Source organism: Epithele typhae (genome assembly GCF_022376455.1).
Source record: "Epithele typhae strain CBS 203.58 chromosome Unknown BXZ73scaffold_34, whole genome shotgun sequence".
Classification (NCBI taxonomy): Eukaryota; Fungi; Basidiomycota; class Agaricomycetes; order Polyporales; family Epitheliaceae; genus Epithele; species Epithele typhae.
In genome coordinates this window covers 136,000-153,101 of record NW_025954225.1, presented here as the reverse complement: position 1 = coordinate 153,101, position 17,102 = coordinate 136,000, and the positions used below count along the sequence as shown (strand labels likewise).

Sequence of the window (17,102 nt, the reverse complement as noted above, 5' to 3'; positions counted from 1 at the left end):
AATATGCACCGTTGGCTGTACCAAATCCGTGTGTGTAACAACAAGAGATGTTTGATGTCTGATTGCGAGAGAAATCAAGTTCGTCATCTCAGCATGAACGAGCTCGAGATCCGGCGCGCTCAGCTGATGCGGGGTAGCGCCATGTTCCGGCCACGCGAGCCTCAACCCCTCCTCCTCCGTCTATATTCTTCTCCCTCTCTACATCTCTTTCGAACCACGACTGTTGTCTAACGGCACACTTAGAACAGCACTTTTCCAAAGATGCGCTCTGCAGCGCGCTCCCTCCGACTCGGACAGCTGCCCCGCACGGTCGCGTCCGGATCCGTGTCCCGGAGAGCGTACCACCCCGCGGTCCTGCCCTCGCTCATCTCGACCACCTTACCGGAGTTCAAGGCCAAGGCGGAGTCCATGGACGCGCTCGTGCACGACCTCGAGACGAAGCTCGCGGCGGTGCGGCAGGGCGGGGGGCCGAAGGCGCAAGAGCGCATGCGGAGCAAGGGGAAGAAGCTGCCCAGGGAAAGGTGAGCCCGCACTGCTTCGCCCCCCGAGAGCTTTGCGTGCTGTCAAGGGAAGCGGAGCTGACGCGGCACGGGTTACGGGGACACTGCAGGCTCGCGCTGCTGCTCGACCCGCACACGCCGTTCCTCGAGCTCTCGTCGCTCGCGGCACACGAGGTGTACGGGGCGGACTCCGTGCCTGCCGCGGGGATCATCACGGGCATTGGGAGGATAGCGGGCAGGGAGTGCGTGGTGGTCGTGAACGACGCGACGGTCAAGGGCGGGTCGTATTACCCTTTGACGGTGAGTGTATGCATTGTTAGTGTGGACGCTCGCGCTGACGGGTGGTTGCAGGTCAAGAAGCACCTTCGTGCGCAAGAGATTGCACGAGAGCACGGCCTGCCTTGCGTGTATGTTGGTACGTCAGGTCAACTACATTGGTGCACCCACTGCTGACCAGTGCTGCAGTCGAATCCGGCGGAGCGGCACTTCCGCACCAGGCGAATGTATACATCCCGATCCGCTCCTCTCTGTGACACGAGCTCACGTCTTTGCTGCAGGTCTTTCCAGACAAAGACCATTTCGGGCGTATCTTCTACAACATGGCGCAAATGTCTGCTCTAGGCATTCCCCAGATCGCCATTGTGCACGGTATTTCAGTCGCAGGTGCGTCATGCGCGGTGCTTCCTCTGCTTCCGGTGTGGTTGAACATCTTGGGTGCAGGCGGCGCATACGTTCCTGCGATGGCGGACGAGAACATCATTGTGCGGGAGCAAGGACGCATTTTCTTGGCTGGACCGCCCTTGGTGAAGGCGGCGACTGGCGAGGAAGTCGATGAGGAGACTCTCGGTGGAGGTCTCATGCACTCCTCCGAGAGCGGCGTTACAGACCACCTCGCCCGGGATGACGAGCATGCTATCGCTATTGCACGAGGTATTGTCGGAGATCTGGGCAAGGCCGGGTCACGAGAGGTCCCAGTGGGTACTACGCTGGCCCGTAGTGGAATGTTGGCTCACCTGCTTATGAAGCCCCCAGCTGTTCCCGAGAACCCGTTATACCCAGCACACGAGCTACATGGGATCGTCGGCACCGACCTTCGACAAGCATTCGACATGCGAGACGTAATTGCACGCATTGTGGACGGTAGCCGGTTCCGTGAATTCAAGAAGGAGTACGGGCAGACGATTGTTACCGTAAGCTCGTTCGCCAGCTTGGTGCATGTGCAGGCGTCCTGACGGTCTCTCCAGGGCTTCGCAAACATCCACGGGTACCCTGTCGGGATCGTCGCAAACAACGGCATCCTCTTCTCTCAGTCTGCGCTGAAAGCAACACATTTTATCGAGCTGTGCTCGCAACGCCAAGTTCCACTCCTCTTCCTCGTCAACGTCACCGGATACATGGTCGGCTCCAAGGCGGAGCGCGGTGGGATCGCCAAGGACGGAGCGAAGATGGTCCGTGCCGTCGCGTGTGCGGACGTACCTAAACTCACCGTCGTCGTCGGCGGGAGCTACGGCGCGGGAAACTACGGCATGTGCGGACGCGCATATAGTCCGAGGTTCCTGTGGATGTGGCCGGTACGCCAGTTCTGGTATCGAGTCCGTCGACCGGTCCGCTGACTCTCTGCGCCTGCAGAACGCGAAAGTGTCCGTCATGGGCCCCGGCCAGCTCTCGCAGGTGATGGCGACCGTGTCGAAGGACCCGACGAAGCACAGCACGCTCAAGGACGAGATCGAGGAGCAGTCGACCGCGTACTACGCCTCGGCGCGCCTGTGGGACGACGGGATCATCCGCCCCGTGGACACGCGCGACACCCTCGGCCTCGCGCTCGCGCTGGCCGCACGGGAGCGGAACCCGTCTGGGTCTGCAGGCCGGCTGGGAGCGACGACATGGGACGGCGACGGGAAGGGCTTCGGGGTATTCAGAATGTAGATGGATTGTATATTATTTTAGTTGGCCGACGGACGGACGGACGGACGGACGGACGGACAGGTGTACACTACACTACCACATATGGTCTGCGGCAGCATCGGACAGACCTTCCAAGCTTCAGACATCCGTCCTTGCTGTCCCTTCCGTTTGACCAATATTTCCCTAGTTTCGTCGCCTCTGCCTCTTGCGCTGCTTCCGCGTCGTCGCCGGCGCCGTCGAGGGCCCAGCGTCGTCAGGGTCGGAGTCGTCACGCATCTCGCCGTCGGAGAGGTCATCCGCCTCGTCGACGTCCATGCCTTCACCCTCGTCCTCGTCCTCCGGCGCGCGCTTGCGCGAGGCGAGCGCGGCGGCGATCGACGGCGCGACGGGCCGCCCCGAGCGCGGGATGCCCTCGGCGCCGTCGGGCGGGCCGAGCACGGGCGCGGTCCACACGTTCAGCTTGCCGTCTTCGCCGCCGGTGAGGAGGATCCCGGCCTGTCGTTCGTCGGAGAGAGCGGTGAGCGGGCGGGGCGAGGGCGGGAGAAGGGCGGACGTACGGTCTCGTCCCAGTGCACGGCGCGGACGACGCCGGCGTGCGCGTGCGTCCACGTCCGGTGCAGCAGCCATGGGTCGTCGAACGTCGGGTGGGAGACGAGCGAGATGTGGCCCCTGCGCGCGGGTGGGGGCGGGGTGGGGGTAAGAGGGCCGCAGCAGACGGGCGGAGGGAGGAGGGAGGGGACGCAACTCGTTCGAGCCGACGAAGACGCAGAGCGCGTTGTCCGCGTTCGGCGCGCCGGCGAGCGCGCGCGAGGAGATGTGGCAGCCGACGAGGTAGTCGGTCACCCAGCTGAGCTCCTCGCGGTGCACCGACGGCTGGCGGATGTCGGTGTCCTGCAGGCGGTCGAGCTGCGGGTTGCGTCGTCCGCGCGGGACGCGGTGGGTCCGGAAAGGGAAAGCGGGCCGTCAGCATCAAGTTCGCAAATATAGACGCAAGGCACGATGGCGCGAGGCACGACGTAACGCAATTGTGCAGCACTTTGCGTGTGCGGAACGACGGGGGCTGGTCCGATCGGTGGCAGCGCGGACACAAGCGGCGCGGGTGTGGCCCTCGTCCTTGCACACACCCAACCAACCGACTGCGGCGCCACGCATGCACCGATAACGACGCGTGCCGCTGTCGACGTCTACGATAGCAGCGGCAGCGGCATTACCGGGGGCATGAAGGGGGCCCAGCCCAGGGACGACGACCGTCGACGGATCCAACGAGACCACGCACCTCGCTCGACCAGACGCTGAACGTCTCCATGTCGCTCGCGGCCCACACGCCCGCGGCGCCGGTGCGGTCGTGCACCCAGCCGGCCTGGGCGACGGAGCAGCCCCAGTTGCCGACGTGCACCCCCGCCTCGTCCTCGTCCGCCTCCGCCGCGTCGGACGTGCACAGCAGCCCGTCCGAGGACGCGGAGAGGAGCGTGCGCGGGGTGAGCCCGGGCGCGTGCGCCGCGTGCGGCGGCGGGCGGTAGAAGTGCAGCGCGGTGATGTCGTCCGAGTGCGTCGAGGCGTGCGTCCGCAGCGGCGCGGCCGGGTTCCGCGGGTCCCTAGAGCGGAGGACGGGGGGAGAGCGGATCGGGTGAGCGAGGCACGATCTGGCGGGGACGGGGAGAGGGTGCGGCTGTGCCGTTCGTGCCCTGGCCAGGGACGGGGAGAGGGTTTTTGAGTGCGCACTTGCGCACGAGATACGCCCCTACGGACAACAACCCATTGGGCTCGAAACATATCGTAAGTTGGTCTACGACGAGCTCAGCCGGGAGGCAGCATTTCGCTGTGAAATACTCCGCCTAATTGGCAATCCTGTAACGCATCTACTTATGCATCACAGGTGCCAGAACAACCGCGGATGATCCATGGCGGTGCATATATTCTCATAATGCACAGCCAGATGATCACTGGGTGCTCAACTGATGAAAAGTGCCACATCGCGTCCGTGCAGATTGTCGCGTGTAGTTCACACGTGTGCCTCCGGCAAAGTGTGGCGCAGCAGGCCGTGTCCCGGTCTCGCGATGGAGGCGGCGACAAACAAGTGAGAAGAGAATCTCACCAGTACAGAATCGACGCGTCGTCGCCCTTGAGGTCAGTGCCGGCAGCGATTGTCAATCCGTCCGAGGAGACGTCGCACGAGAGCAGCGCGCGGGGTGTGCCGGCGGTCGATGCGGTCACTGTCCGGGTAGCGGAAGACGACACCGGTGGGGAGACGCAGGCGGCGGGCGGACGAGCGAGGGAAGAAAGCGTTGTATTCTCATTTGAGCGGTAGGTACATCGCGGCGCAAGAACCGGGACGGGGGCTCACAACGGAGAGCGGCGGTGGCGGCACGCTCGTCCCACACACGGACACAGCCGTCCTTGGAGGCGGAGACGAGGGCCTGGGGAGCGGAGCCTGCGACGGTGGGCACGGATCTGAGTGCGGTTATCGGGGCTTCGGGCTCAGAGAGGGAGAGGACGAGGCGGAGGCGTTCCTTGTCGAAGATGTGGACGGCATTGGACGGGGCGGAGGCGGCGGCAGCGTAGAAGGAGGGGAGCGATGCGATGGCGAGGACGTAGGACTTGGCGGGGAGCTGCGCGGTCTTGATGGGCGAGCCGGACGCACGGAAGGAGGGCGCGGGGACGAGGGTGGCCATCGTGAGCGGAGGAGGAGAGGCTGGGCCAAGAGCGCCCGTGAAATTGCGCTGCTGATGGGCGCGCTGACATAAGGGGCGACGGGCGTCTGAGGGGACCTAGAGGTGGCGACGGGGCCGGGTTGTGTTCCTCATCTCTCCTCCCGCCCTCAGGCCTCATCCCCGCCACCGTCGTCGTCGCCTTTGCTGTCCACGACGCCCGCCCGCCGCACGCCCCGGCCCACTCTCTTTTCCACCACACTCTTTTTGGCCTCGCCCCGTACTGTCCGTCGCCCGCCCGGCAAGACACCGTCAGTTCCGCAAAATCTCCACTAGCTTTCCTCCTTCGCCTTCTCTGACGTGCCATATTAATACTCTCTCCGAGTATGCGTCGCTCTCGTGAGTCCCCTGCTCGCCATCCATGTCGCGCCGCAGGAGAACCCGGCCGCACCATGTCCCTCTCCTCTCCGTCCACACCCCATGCTCACCCACCCTCACAGCCCCTCGTCTTAACCGCTTGCCCCAGAGGCTCGACTACACCCTTATTCCCGCACCCCTCGGTCAGTACTTGCGCTCGGTTTCAGCCACTGCGCCTGGACTCATCCCACTTTCGCCCAGACCTCAACAAGCCCATCGTAGACGAAAAGGCTGATCTCCCGGCCATCATCGTCACCCCTTCGTCCCCGGTGTTCGAGAGCGAGTTCTTCATTGCCTTCCTTGCCCCTCCCCCCAGCCCGACCTTCTCCCAGCGGCTGGTCGCTTTGGTCCCCTCCTTCCCCTCCCGCCTGCCGTCCCAGATCCAGCTCCCCGCGTCCCCCTTCAAGGCCGCCTTTGATGACCGCACTGGCTTCTCTCTCCGAGGCCGCATCCGCACGATCATCCTCCTCTTCGTGCTCCTCTTCATCATGGCCTCCCACGTTGTGATGCACCGCATTGCGACGAGCCACCCCCACCTGGAATTCGGCATGGCCCCCGATCACGACATAGACTTCACCACCCTGTCCCGTCCCGCCGCCGACATGGACATGTTCGGCGCACGCCTCGACGCTCAGGACGCGCAAGACGAACCCGACACCGCCGGCTGGTTCAACCTCCGCGCGATGTGGGCCCCGGTCCCTGTGACCGTCTCGCGCTTCGTCGTCGAAGAGGTCCCCGCCCCTGCGCTTGTAAACGGCCATGATAACGACACGCCCGATGTTCCGCCTTCACCCCTCGTCGCCGCATAGGCGTCGGCCCCAGGGTCGCGCATACATCACCCCGTTCATGTCACGCTTTGTCCAGTCCACGATGTCGTCTTGTCGTGTACGTTGCTCGCATTACCACCACCACCACCGGAAGGAACCTCCCCATCTGCGACCTCTCCCACCAAACGTCGGGCTCCAGCGGGTGTTGGGCGGGGAATCGGCGGCCAAGAACCCGGACCCTCGTCCGCCGCCCTGTGCGCACCGCACCGCGCGTGCCGAAGCAGCCCGCTGCCGCGCACACACGCGGTCCAGCGCGCTTCGGCCGCGCGATCCGTGGTGCTCCTCAATTCACCGCCGCCTCCCACATCGCTATCCGCACACCCACATCTCGCTCTAGCTCTCCCACTCCTCGCTTGGTTTACGCCTGTCTCCCTCATCCGCGTTCCCCCTCGTCCGTCTCCTGCTGTCCGGTGTCTGGTTTCTGGTTTATATATCGTATACGCCGCATATTACTCGTGCCCCCGTTTGTGCATACCCCGGATGCCCCCCGGTGTGCCGTGGCTCCGGACCTTGCGCTGGGCCTCCCTCGAGGCCCGCCGAGGAGATGCGCGGAGTGAGATCATGATGGACTGTGCCTTCGATCGACGCGTTGGTGCACCGCGACCCGAGCGTCTTGCGGCAGTCGTCATGCGCGACGGCGAGCCTGCTTGAACGATAAACCTCTGAAGATTGCGGTGGGCACTCGATGGTCCCCGCACGCACCAAGTCGTCGTAGAATCAGCACGCACCAGCTGAGAGCACACCGGATGCGTTCTGCAGCGGTGACGTCTAGCTCGTTTCGGGCCCGATCCAACGATCGCGCACTGTCGTCTTCAGTCTCGATCAGGATCGACGGACTGCACAGGCACACCGTGCTCGATGTCTGAGCTGTGTCATTCGGAGGAATGGTGCAGATCGCTACGCGCGCGCCTTGGAGGAGTGCCCCTGTTGCGTCCGCGAGAACCTTTGATCTTGACCGGTTGACCGGTGACCTCGAAGCCAGTGCGCCAGACTCCGCGGACCGCGGACGCTGTGTCCGCACGCGTCGCGGAGAACGAGGTGGGTCCGCGGGCGCAGCAAGCATAGTTGGCGACGCGTACTCGAGTCGGCACGCGCGAAGGTCGAGAATTTGAAAGATATGCAGAGGCTCAAACGTCCAGCGTCGGACACGCAAAGTCGTAGCGGCGGAGGTTGGGGGCCAATTTGCACTCGGAGACCGATGACTCGGCCGATGAGCGAGGTATTTAGCCTCACCGACGGCGACGTCCCTGCAGTTCACGACACTAGTCCTTCGAAACTTCAGCTTCTGCGACCCCGCACATACTCGAGCTCTCCTCCACCTCCGTATTCGATCCACCCATCCACCCCGCGCGCTCAACATGACCCACCTCGTGATCGCCGGTGTGACCGGCGTAGGTGAGCCCCTCGCCGCCGTCCCAATCCGAATCCGGACTAACCACCCATCCATCCCCCCCCTCCCCCCCTCCCCTCCCCCCCTCCCCTCCCTCCCTCCTCTTGCAGCCGGCCTCGCCACCTACCGCGCCGCGCTCGCCGACCCCGCCGTCTCCCGCATCACGCTGCTCACCCGCCGCGTGCTCCCCGACTGGATCGCCGCCTCCGCCTCCGCCTCTTCCTCGAGCTCTTCTTCCCCTTCTTCCCCTTCTTCCCCTCCTCCCGCCTCTCCCTCCGCACCCCCGGCACTCCCCGAGACCGAGGTCGTAATCCACCCCGACTTCGGCACGTGGCCGCCCGCGCTCGCCGCGCGCCTCGCCGCCGCGGACGCGCTCGTCTGGGCCGTCGGCGTGCCCGTGTGGAGCGCGCCGCGCGCCGCGTACGAGGCGCTCATGGTCGCCTGCCCGCTCGCCGCCGCGCGCGCGATCCGCGACGCCCGCGGCGAGGGCGAGGGTGAGGGCGAAGGGGAGAGGAGGAGGAGGCTGTTCCGGTTCGTGTACCTCAGCGGGCTCAACGCGGACCCGACGGGCCGGTCGATGCAGTACTCCGCGCAGGTCAAGGTGCACATGCCTCCATCTCTCGCGCGTGGATTCCGGAGGGCTGACGAGCGAGCGATCGGGCGCAGGGACGCGTCGAGCGCGAGCTCGCCGAGATCTGCGGCTCGACGGCGGGGGCGGCGGGGATGCGCGCGGCCGCCGTCCGCCCCGGGTACTTCTTCCCGCCCAAGGAGCACGCGGAGGCGCGGGCGCGGCAGCGCGGGGTGCTCGCGCGGGCACTGGACACCGTGCAGACGCCGCTGCTGTCGGCGGTCGCGCCGGGGATCTACACGCCGCTGGAGGTGCTCGCGCGGTTCGTCGTCGAGCTCGGCAAGGGGCGCTGGCCCGAGCGCACGGTGTTCCCGAACGTGGAGATGAGGGCGCTGATGGAGGACGGCGCTGCGGCGTGACGGGGCCGGGTGTGGGGTGGTAGCACATATACTGAACACTAAATTACGTCTACTAGGTCGTGGGATCGTGGTCCGAGTAGAGACATGTGTAGGGAGAGAGAATAGAGTAGGGACATACCACAACAACAGCAACAGCAACAACAGCGGAGGCTCTTCTCTTTCATCGCATTATGAACACGCACTGCGCACCATCCTCACGCGAACGGATCGACACTGCTCGCGCGACTCGTCCCTGGGCGCGCCGGGCCTGCGGGGGACGACTGCGTCCGGTCGCGCACCCGGCTCGGTTCGCGTGACGCCGCGGCGGACGCCGCAGTGGACGCCGTCGCACCGTACCGCCGCGCGGACGACGCTGGGGTCGCCCACCCCCCGAACTCGCTGTCGAGCCAATTGACCGCGCGCCGGCGGCTGAGCGACTCGGGCGTCGTCGCCGGCGCCGGCACGCCGGGGTCGCGCTCCGGGTCGTGCAGCGGGCGGAAGAGCTCCTCCTGTGGGGAGGAGCCGATCAGGAGCACGCGCTGCAATAAGAGAATCGAAGCACTGTCAGGTCGGGTGGAGAGGCGCGAACGAAGGCGGCACGGCAGACCTGGGCGGGCGAGAAGCCGTACAGGCTCACGACGCTCTTTCGGGTGCGAATGACTGGCATCTCCTGAGACCCGGCTTCGGGAATGACGAGCGGCGGGCGTCGACGGGCAGCGCTGCCAACTCGAGCGCGTGCGACGGCGGGACCGGTTCCGTCTGCCGCTATTACAGAGATGGGCGATCGCGATTTGGGCCGAAGCGTGTGCGTGTCGTAGGTGTCGTCTCCCTCGTCCTCTTCGTCCACATTTTCGTGATGTGGAGGCGGAGCGGGAGCCCATGCGATGAGGAACACGCCTGCGAAGGTGGCGCCGCATCCGTAGAGGAAAGTAACCATCTGGTGGAAAGTCGCCTTCTTGAAATCGCCGTAGAGCAAGGCAGAGCCGACGATAGCGGAGAGATTGAAGAGAACAAACTGTGTGGGGACAACAAGCTGAGGCGCAACGGGTGAGATAAGGGCAGGAGTAGGAACCAAAATGGTGTCCTCACTTTGCTGTCGAAACGCATCAGGGCTCGGTTGAGGTACTTGATCTGTCCCACACCCGTTCCAACGAGGATCTATGCCGCTTTAAGCAAACAGCGAGTTGTGAGTGCGTAATACTCACGGCAACGGTCGGATAGGTGATCCATTCGGTGAAAATCTGGAGCCATTCCAAGGTCAACAGGGTAGAGAATGCCTTGGTGGAAAGCACGGTGAAGCCGCCTGTGGAGGATCAGCCGCTTAATCAGGACTGTCGCACGGACGGCTCACCAAAGAGGGCGCATAGACCAACATCTACATAGACAAACTGTTTGCCGGTGGGTCCCTCGGAGAGACTGGAGAGGATGATGATGCCGACAATGTATACGAGGGTATAAAGTTGAAAGGGCCGCTGGGTGATTGCCTTGATTAAGCCGTCTTGATCCAACCTGGTGTCAGACGGGTTCGCTGAGAGAACGACGGTTACGGCTCCGAGGATGGCGATGATGATTCCCAGGAAGTCGCGCTGAGAGTCACCAGGTTGAGTGGCGCCCGCGACGCACGTGCGAAGGTGGCTCACCTTCCGGAATCGCTCGTTGAGCATCAGAGGCGCGAATATGCAGTTGGCAATCAGAGCAAACTGGCCGCGAGCTCAGCTTGTGTGCGAGACTCCGGTTCACGGAGAATGGACATACCGTTCCGAGGGGAGCCACCAGAGAGGCCGGCGCAAAGGCGTACGAAATGAAGTTCCCCGTCTCTCCCAGGTTCATGAGCAGAAACCCGAGCCACCTAGAGGTCGAAAATGAGACACGCATCGGAGCAGGCTCAACGCGAGACGTACCACAACTTGGACTTGAGATAATTGCTCTCCTCCGGCTCCGCCTGGGAGCTGTCTTTGCTGCGGCGCGCAGGCGAAGACCCATTCGAGGCGACAGGCACCCCATCGACAGGCAACAAAGCGTGCGTACTCGCCAGATGCGCGTGGTCCGCTTCTTTGACACCGAACGGGTTCGTCTTCCTGCGGAAAAAGAGCCATTTCCTGTCTTGCGCTCGCGGTATTGTCTCTGCGCGCCCCGCACGCCCGAGCAACGGCTCCGTCTCCACCACTACCGCAGGCACAACAGAAACTTGCGCCAGCTCTCCAGTGCTCGAGTTCCCTGCCGTGCGCCCATCCGAGTCGGGGGAGAGTAGCGGTCGGGGTGCCTGTGCGGCCGCCTCGCGTTCGTCCTCCAATCGTTTGTGCGCGAGCTTCTGGCAGTTGAGGGCGAGAGAGATGAGGACGTTCCCCGCTATTGCAACGCCGATTCCCGCGGCGGTGGAGGTGGAGATTTGTGGGAGATCGATGCCGTCTGGGATGGAGTCCTCGATGCCGGACGGGAGGAAGGGTATGCGCATGTCGAGGACTGTATGCGGGGGGTGCAGCAGGGCAGCGACAAGACGGCGAGGGAGACGGCGAGGGGTGCAGGCTCAGACAGCGAGGGCCATAAGTTAACGAGCGAGCGGGGGCGGCAGAAACGAGCGAGAAGAGATGGAGGAGCCGCCAGAAGCCGTCTCGATCTCCACCGGCCCCTTCCCGGCCCGCACGTTGCTCGCAGGCGCCAGGCGCGTCACCGACAAACGCGGCCACCAAACGCGACAGTCTGCGACAGTCCACTGCTTGGTCTCCCTCGCACGCCGCCTCTGCCCTTGGACTCTCCGCCCTCCCCCGCTTCTCCCGCTTCTCCATTCTCCGCCATCCCTCACTCGCGCGCCGCCATGCGCACACAGCACACAGCACACTCGCTTCCCGCATTCCCCGTATACTCCTCTGCGTTCGTCTCACCCAATGAGCTTGTTCTCGGAGGCGGAGGCGGCCAGTCAAAGACCGGAATCAAGAATAAGCTCGTGCGTTGCCTTGTGTACTGTCCACATGTATATCTCTCATGGAAATCCTGCCGCAGAGACTTTACCATGTTGAGAGCGACAAGAAGTTGGACCTTCTGGACGAGTTTGAACTCGCGAGCGGAGAGGACGCCCCTATGAGCATGGCTGCTCATCCGTCAAGGATGGAGATCGTCGGTGGCATTAACAGCTCCGAGGTCGCACTCAAGAGTGGCCCAAACCAGAATTGTCGCGCATTCTCTGTCAAGGACCAGAAGTGCGTTGATGTAGTCTCCCTATTCTCCGGATACCGACTTTTCATCCCAGAATCTTGCCTCCGCGGACGAGGAGCACGTTGCAACTCACCGGAGATGATGACGACTTCCAAGTGAGTGTTTCCTCGTGTATCGCCCGTTTCATGCGTTGACCCCATTGTAGAAGGTGACTGTGTTTTCTCCTGATGGTACCTTCCTGGCCGTGGGTGGTACACACGATGTGAGTCCTGTATTCGCTCTGCTGGCATCATTTTGACTTCCAACCCGTCTGGTAGCTGTCGCTGCTGCATTACCCGACAATGTATTCTGCTGCGTCTTCTATCCACCTCGACAAAGGCGAGATATATGATGTGGCGTTCTCGTCAAAGACCGTATGTGGTTTCTTCTCGTCGGCGTCTTCGCTGCCTCACTGCCATCCAGATCGTAGTCGTCACCACAGTGAATCTGTTGGTGTATGCACTTCCGCCTGAAGAAATTTCGGGAAAGAAGAAAGCGAAAATCTCGGACTTGGAGCTGTTGCGAACTGTCGACAGACCAACATTACCAGGCAAGGATATCAGTAGCAGCTTCCGCGCCGGTCGGTGCGTACTACGCTTCCACCACCACCGCCGCTCTCTCACATACCACTTCTCCCCACCAGGTTCCACCCTTCCGACGAAAACGTCATGTTCACTGTTTCCAACACCATCCCTCCACGTACGCGCACCAAATCCTCCCCTCGACGTGCCTTCGTGTGCAGGTGGGACACGCAAACATGGACCGTCACGAAGACTCGCCAAATCAGCGACCGCGGGGTCACCTGCTTCGACATCACGTTTGTCGCTTATTCTCTCCTGCTCGGACTCATTGGCTGACGGCTCGCTAGACCGGACGGAAAACTTCTCGCTTTCGGGTCTTCTGACCTCACCGTCGGTATCCTTGACTCCCAGTCTCTTGCCGTACGTTATGATATCGTAGCCGTCGACGGCGTTTTTGACCACGTTTCCTGCCCAGCCCCTCCTGACTATCCTCAAGGCCCACGAATTCCCACCCACCACGCTCAGGTTCAGTCCTACGTCCAACCTGCTGGTCTCTGGGAGTGCCGACAACACGGTGCGGATGGTCTCGGTTCCAACCAACCTCGGAGATACCTGTGAGCCGCTTTTTCTACCTCGGCCTTGTCCATACACTGACGTTTTTGGCGCAGCCTGGGGTACATGGCTTCTCATCATCGTCGCACTACTTGTCGCGCTCTTCGCCGCTCTGGCACAGCAGTGGTACCACGTCTTGTAGTGGCCACGCCTGCCCTGCTTTTCCTTTCGCTTTCGGGCTCTACGCGACTTTTTGGATCTGCTCTACTTGCAACTATGCTTATTCTTCCGGCCGGGTCTCTGTCTTCCGTGTACCTAGCTTCATTACGCGCATTACACCTATATATACAGCAAGACAGGCAGCCCGCCTGCGTCCAGTCCCAGCTGAAAACCCGCGTGCGCCGTCGCCCTCCAAACCGAGAACGAACGCAGCAAGAATGTACGTGAGTACAGCATGCCGAGCCTTGTGCCGTCGCCGCCCCCGTCAGTCGTAGTCCTCCTCCTCGACGAGCTTGCGCTTCATCCCGTTCGCCTCCCCCGCGCCCCCAGCCGCCACGTCCTCCATCGCCTCGTCCCCGCTCTCCTCCTCCTCCTCGTCGCCTCCCGCAAACAGCCCGTCGTCCTCCTCCGCCTCGCTCCCCTCCTCTCCACCCGCACCCGCACCACCACCGCCGCCGCCGCCGCCCGCCCCCGGCGTGAGCATGTCCACGTCCGACGGCGTCACCGCGGGCCCGGGGAGCTGCGCGAGCGCGTCCGCGCGGCCGAACGGCGCGGGCGCGCGGATCGGCGCGGGCTCCATGTCCTCGTCCTCGTCCGACTCGGACTCCTCGACCTCCTCGACCTCCTCGACGAGCAGCGGCGCGCCGGGCGGCGGCCGCGCGGGCGCGAGGTCGAAGTCGACCGCGGTGAGGCAGTCCGCGGCGGGCGGGAGGCGCACGCCGTGCGCCTCGGGCACGGCGGGGAGCGGGGCTGCGTTCGTCTGCGTCGCGAGCGAGAGGACGTACTGCGGCCGGGGAGGAAGGGGGTCGTCAGTCGTCGGTCGTCGGTCGTGTGAGGGGCAGACAGAGAGAGAGATGCGAGAAGGAGGAAAGGGGGAGGGGCCCGCTCTGCGAGCGCACTGAACACAACGACGACAACGCTCACGTCCGTCCCCCGCCCACCCACCCTCCACCCAATGCACACGGAACACTCACCTCCTTCGGCACCCGCCCGCCAAACTCCCAGCCGACCCGCGCCTGCACCGCGAGCACGGCGTCGTCCATCTCGACGCGCCCGGAGCGGCCCGCGTGCTCGGCGTATACGAGCGCGTCGGAGAGCACCTGCGCCGTGTACCGGTGCGAGAACTCGAGGAGCTGGTGGAGCACGCCCGGCTGCGCGTCCTGCACCGTCGGCGTCGACGCGAGCAGCAGCGCGATCGCGCGCGCGCTCGGGGGGATCGAGTCCGCGGCGGCGGAGGCGCGGGACATCGTTGTCGTCGGTGAAAGGGCGGAGGGTGTGGAGGGAGAGCAAAGTGGAGGCCTCGTAGCGTGGCGAAGGGGGCCAGGGAGGGGTGGCGGTGGTACTAGAGCGCGAACTGGACGTTGTGGACGGAAGCGACGCGAGTCGTGACTGGCACTTGCAGCCACTGCATTAGCCGCCCGCGAGGGAGTGACCACCCTGTCACGCGCTCATTCAGACTACATGCTTTTGTGAGATGTCCAAACATCGCATATACGGAGAGCACAGAGCACAACAAGTCTATATACACAGCAGCGCATTTGATACGTATAACTGGAGCGACAAGCGAGAGACTCTTCCAACACCTTCCAACACCCCAATGACGTTCGGCCTCACTTCACCAACTTCCCAAGTTCCTTTTCAATCTCCTGCGCGGCCTCGTCGAGCGGTGGCAGCGTCGGAATGCGCCCAGGGGTCCCCGGTGGCCCACCCTTGACAGCACGGTTAATCTCGTCGCGCTCGACCTGGAACGCGGAGCGCTTGACACGGACTGCCTGGAGCTGCGCGAGCAACACGGTGCCGCCCGAGTAGAAGAAAAGGAGGGCGGCGCCGATGAGGAAGTGCCCGTACCAGTACACGCTGTTCCACGCAACCATGGAGTCGTCGATGGCGAGGAGCATGAAGGGGAGGGTGCCGTAGTTGGTGAGGGTGACGGTGATGAGCATCCCGAGGGTGTCGTACATCTGTTTCTTGTGTGTCTGCGGAGGAGGCGGCGCGCCACGGGCGGAGACGTAGGTGGCAGGAAGCAGGAGTGGACGGATGTAGGTACGGGCGAGGCGACCGCACGTCTGGACGAAGGCGAAGAAGATGAACGAAAGGTAATAGCCCGGGGCAAGGCCGTGCTGTAGGAGAGTTCAGTTTCACTAACTGAGAAGAGAGATTGTGTACTCACCCAGAAAGCACTGGTCGCAAAGGTCGCAATGCTGCTCCTGAACCCAGGCTTCTTGCCTTGAGGCGTAACACGCTTGTATACACACTCCCGCAGCCAGACGTTGGTCTTCATATTCCAGGAGTCGAGAAGCACCTTCAGGTTCTCCGCGAGCTCGATATTCCAGACGTTGACATTGGCAGCTCCCTCCCATTTGGTGCGCCCGCTTTCTGAGTACCCGGTGAATCCCAGGCCGGTCTGGATCGCTGCACCCTGGACACATGTGAGATCAAACGTAGGCTTATATGGATATCAATTACCTCCGTCAGCGTCCATACAGCATAGTACTTGGTGCGCTCAAAGAAGCCACAAACTTGCAGGAAGAGCAGGCTGTGTTCAGTCAGCGCGATGGCCTAGCCGAAGCTGGGGCAATGAAACTTACCGAGAGAGCGTACGTCTGGCCTCAAAGCCGTCGGTCACGAGATACGAGTAGTTAAACTCCGGGTAGAATAGAACGAAGAGTCCGAGGAAGAGAAGACCGGTGAACATCTTCCTGTAAGCAACTCGCTTGCGACCGTGGGGTACCAGACGTTGAGAGAGATGGTGGGCCTCGTCCAAAATCTGCAGTTCGTGGTTCTCGGCTTCTTTGTAAAGAGACCCAGTGACGAGAGCTTGGTACTCATTGTAGGTAAGGTAAGGCCCAACGAGGAATCCAGGAAAGTAGAATCTAGGAGGATATGAACATAGAGCCACGCGGATTAGGTGGTCGTCACTTACGTGAACCCCAGGAACTCCAACAAAGACGGGTAGTCGACGATGCGCTGAGCGGTTTGCCACTTGTCTTGCTCCTGCACGCAGAGTTACGAGACCGATGAGACGCGAAGCAAGGTGCACGAACCTCAGCAGGTCGCCTCCCATCGAAGACGTTCCACGCATAGGTTGTGAGTTTCATAGTGAGAACCATTTGCGGCCCCGAGATCTCGACGCGGTCGTAGACGGAGTCGTCACTCATGCGAATGATGTGCCTACAGAGGCGGTAGGTAAGGAGGAAATAACGCGCGCATATAGTCGGACTTACGTCACGGTGAGATGGGCCATAGTCAACCTATACGCCTCGTGGATGAACACGCAGAATGCATCATGAGCTGGACTGAACACTCACGCAAACACGAGCCAGGGCATCGACTTGGACTGGTTCTTTTTGACAATGTAATACGTGCCCACAACACTTGCTAGGAGTTGGAGCGCTCCGCCCCAGAGCCATAGGACAGGGATGAGGTAGAAGAAGGAGATGAATATGCTGAATATATGCTTGAGTTCAGGATGCGAGGCTGGAATGCGGATGTAGAGACTGCCAAGGGGATAGGAAAAGAGAAGGCATGAGATGAGCTGCACAAGTACAAGGTCAATGTATGCGGGGCAAGAGGACAACGAAGGAGAGCGCACTTTGATCTGGTCGACTGAAGCACCTGTGGCATCCGCGATGGGGACGAAAAGCGCGTCCATGATGGCGGACGGAGCGGGGCGGGGATGAAAGCGTGTGGTAGAAGCAGGGGTAGATATAGTACAGAGGAAGCAGCAGAAGCCGCCGGGGAGAGCGACGCGAGACGTCGCAGGAGGAGCAGAAACCGACGGAAGTCGGAGAGGATCGCGTTCCCCAACCCAACTGGCTGGCGCACGTGGCCGTCCACCTTCCTTTGGGGGCAACTCGGACCTCCGGGGCGGAGTTGACTGCCCTCAGATCTGCCTCGGTCGAAGGTGCTTTGACATTTTGTCTCTTTACGCCGATCCCCGAATGCAGCTGCCCGCCTCCCCAACC

The 17,102-nt window shown here is 62.7% G+C and overlaps 8 protein-coding genes across 8 annotated transcripts; 4 read left to right on the top strand and 4 right to left on the bottom strand.

The window, feature by feature from the left end:
• Nucleotides 1–261: 261 nt before the first annotated feature.
• BXZ73DRAFT_49188 (carboxyl transferase) lies at nucleotides 262–2,426 on the top strand (the record flags this gene model as incomplete). Its single annotated transcript, XM_048020201.1, has 9 exons — nucleotides 262–521; nucleotides 611–800; nucleotides 852–915; nucleotides 966–1,003; nucleotides 1,058–1,163; nucleotides 1,221–1,474; nucleotides 1,526–1,690; nucleotides 1,745–2,071; nucleotides 2,130–2,426. 9 exons carry the CDS (start codon nucleotides 262–264, stop codon nucleotides 2,424–2,426), a joined length of 1,701 nt encoding a protein of 566 aa, XP_047876496.1.
• A 162-nt stretch (nucleotides 2,427–2,588) lies between these two features.
• BXZ73DRAFT_102719 (WD40 repeat-like protein) lies at nucleotides 2,589–5,077 on the bottom strand (the record flags this gene model as incomplete). Its single annotated transcript, XM_048015333.1, has 6 exons — nucleotides 2,589–2,900; nucleotides 2,963–3,074; nucleotides 3,151–3,311; nucleotides 3,682–4,000; nucleotides 4,501–4,618; nucleotides 4,750–5,077. The coding sequence occupies 6 exons, from the start codon at nucleotides 5,075–5,077 to the stop codon at nucleotides 2,589–2,591; spliced, it is 1,350 nt and encodes a 449-aa protein (XP_047876495.1).
• A 397-nt stretch (nucleotides 5,078–5,474) lies between these two features.
• Nucleotides 5,475–6,279, top strand: BXZ73DRAFT_78601 (uncharacterized protein; the record flags this gene model as incomplete). The annotated part of the gene is made up of 2 exons (XM_048022904.1): nucleotides 5,475–5,613; nucleotides 5,672–6,279. The coding sequence occupies 2 exons, from the start codon at nucleotides 5,475–5,477 to the stop codon at nucleotides 6,277–6,279; spliced, it is 747 nt and encodes a 248-aa protein (XP_047876494.1).
• Nucleotides 6,280–7,655: 1,376 nt separating this feature from the next.
• On the top strand, nucleotides 7,656–8,674 carry BXZ73DRAFT_102717 (uncharacterized protein; the record flags this gene model as incomplete). The annotated part of the gene is made up of 3 exons (XM_048015332.1): nucleotides 7,656–7,692; nucleotides 7,798–8,288; nucleotides 8,354–8,674. The coding sequence occupies 3 exons, from the start codon at nucleotides 7,656–7,658 to the stop codon at nucleotides 8,672–8,674; spliced, it is 849 nt and encodes a 282-aa protein (XP_047876493.1).
• Nucleotides 8,675–8,868: 194 nt separating this feature from the next.
• BXZ73DRAFT_49006 (DUF803-domain-containing protein) lies at nucleotides 8,869–11,108 on the bottom strand (the record flags this gene model as incomplete). The annotated part of the gene is made up of 8 exons (XM_048020164.1): nucleotides 8,869–9,192; nucleotides 9,261–9,686; nucleotides 9,743–9,811; nucleotides 9,859–9,956; nucleotides 10,005–10,239; nucleotides 10,294–10,353; nucleotides 10,409–10,502; nucleotides 10,555–11,108. 8 exons carry the CDS (start codon nucleotides 11,106–11,108, stop codon nucleotides 8,869–8,871), a joined length of 1,860 nt encoding a protein of 619 aa, XP_047876492.1.
• A 360-nt stretch (nucleotides 11,109–11,468) lies between these two features.
• BXZ73DRAFT_49052 (WD40 repeat-like protein) lies at nucleotides 11,469–13,120 on the top strand (the record flags this gene model as incomplete). The annotated part of the gene is made up of 10 exons (XM_048020177.1): nucleotides 11,469–11,597; nucleotides 11,654–11,850; nucleotides 11,901–11,961; nucleotides 12,012–12,068; nucleotides 12,124–12,219; nucleotides 12,269–12,429; nucleotides 12,489–12,662; nucleotides 12,714–12,786; nucleotides 12,842–12,980; nucleotides 13,035–13,120. The coding sequence occupies 10 exons, from the start codon at nucleotides 11,469–11,471 to the stop codon at nucleotides 13,118–13,120; spliced, it is 1,173 nt and encodes a 390-aa protein (XP_047876491.1).
• Nucleotides 13,121–13,402: 282 nt separating this feature from the next.
• Nucleotides 13,403–14,384, bottom strand: BXZ73DRAFT_102714 (TFIID-31kDa-domain-containing protein; the record flags this gene model as incomplete). Its single annotated transcript, XM_048015331.1, has 2 exons — nucleotides 13,403–13,921; nucleotides 14,112–14,384. 2 exons carry the CDS (start codon nucleotides 14,382–14,384, stop codon nucleotides 13,403–13,405), a joined length of 792 nt encoding a protein of 263 aa, XP_047876490.1.
• Nucleotides 14,385–14,747: 363 nt separating this feature from the next.
• On the bottom strand, nucleotides 14,748–16,789 carry BXZ73DRAFT_102713 (MBOAT-domain-containing protein; the record flags this gene model as incomplete). Its single annotated transcript, XM_048015330.1, has 9 exons — nucleotides 14,748–15,257; nucleotides 15,308–15,556; nucleotides 15,604–15,673; nucleotides 15,726–16,010; nucleotides 16,061–16,131; nucleotides 16,182–16,308; nucleotides 16,362–16,388; nucleotides 16,446–16,672; nucleotides 16,730–16,789. The coding sequence occupies 9 exons, from the start codon at nucleotides 16,787–16,789 to the stop codon at nucleotides 14,748–14,750; spliced, it is 1,626 nt and encodes a 541-aa protein (XP_047876489.1).
• Nucleotides 16,790–17,102: the final 313 nt, after the last annotated feature.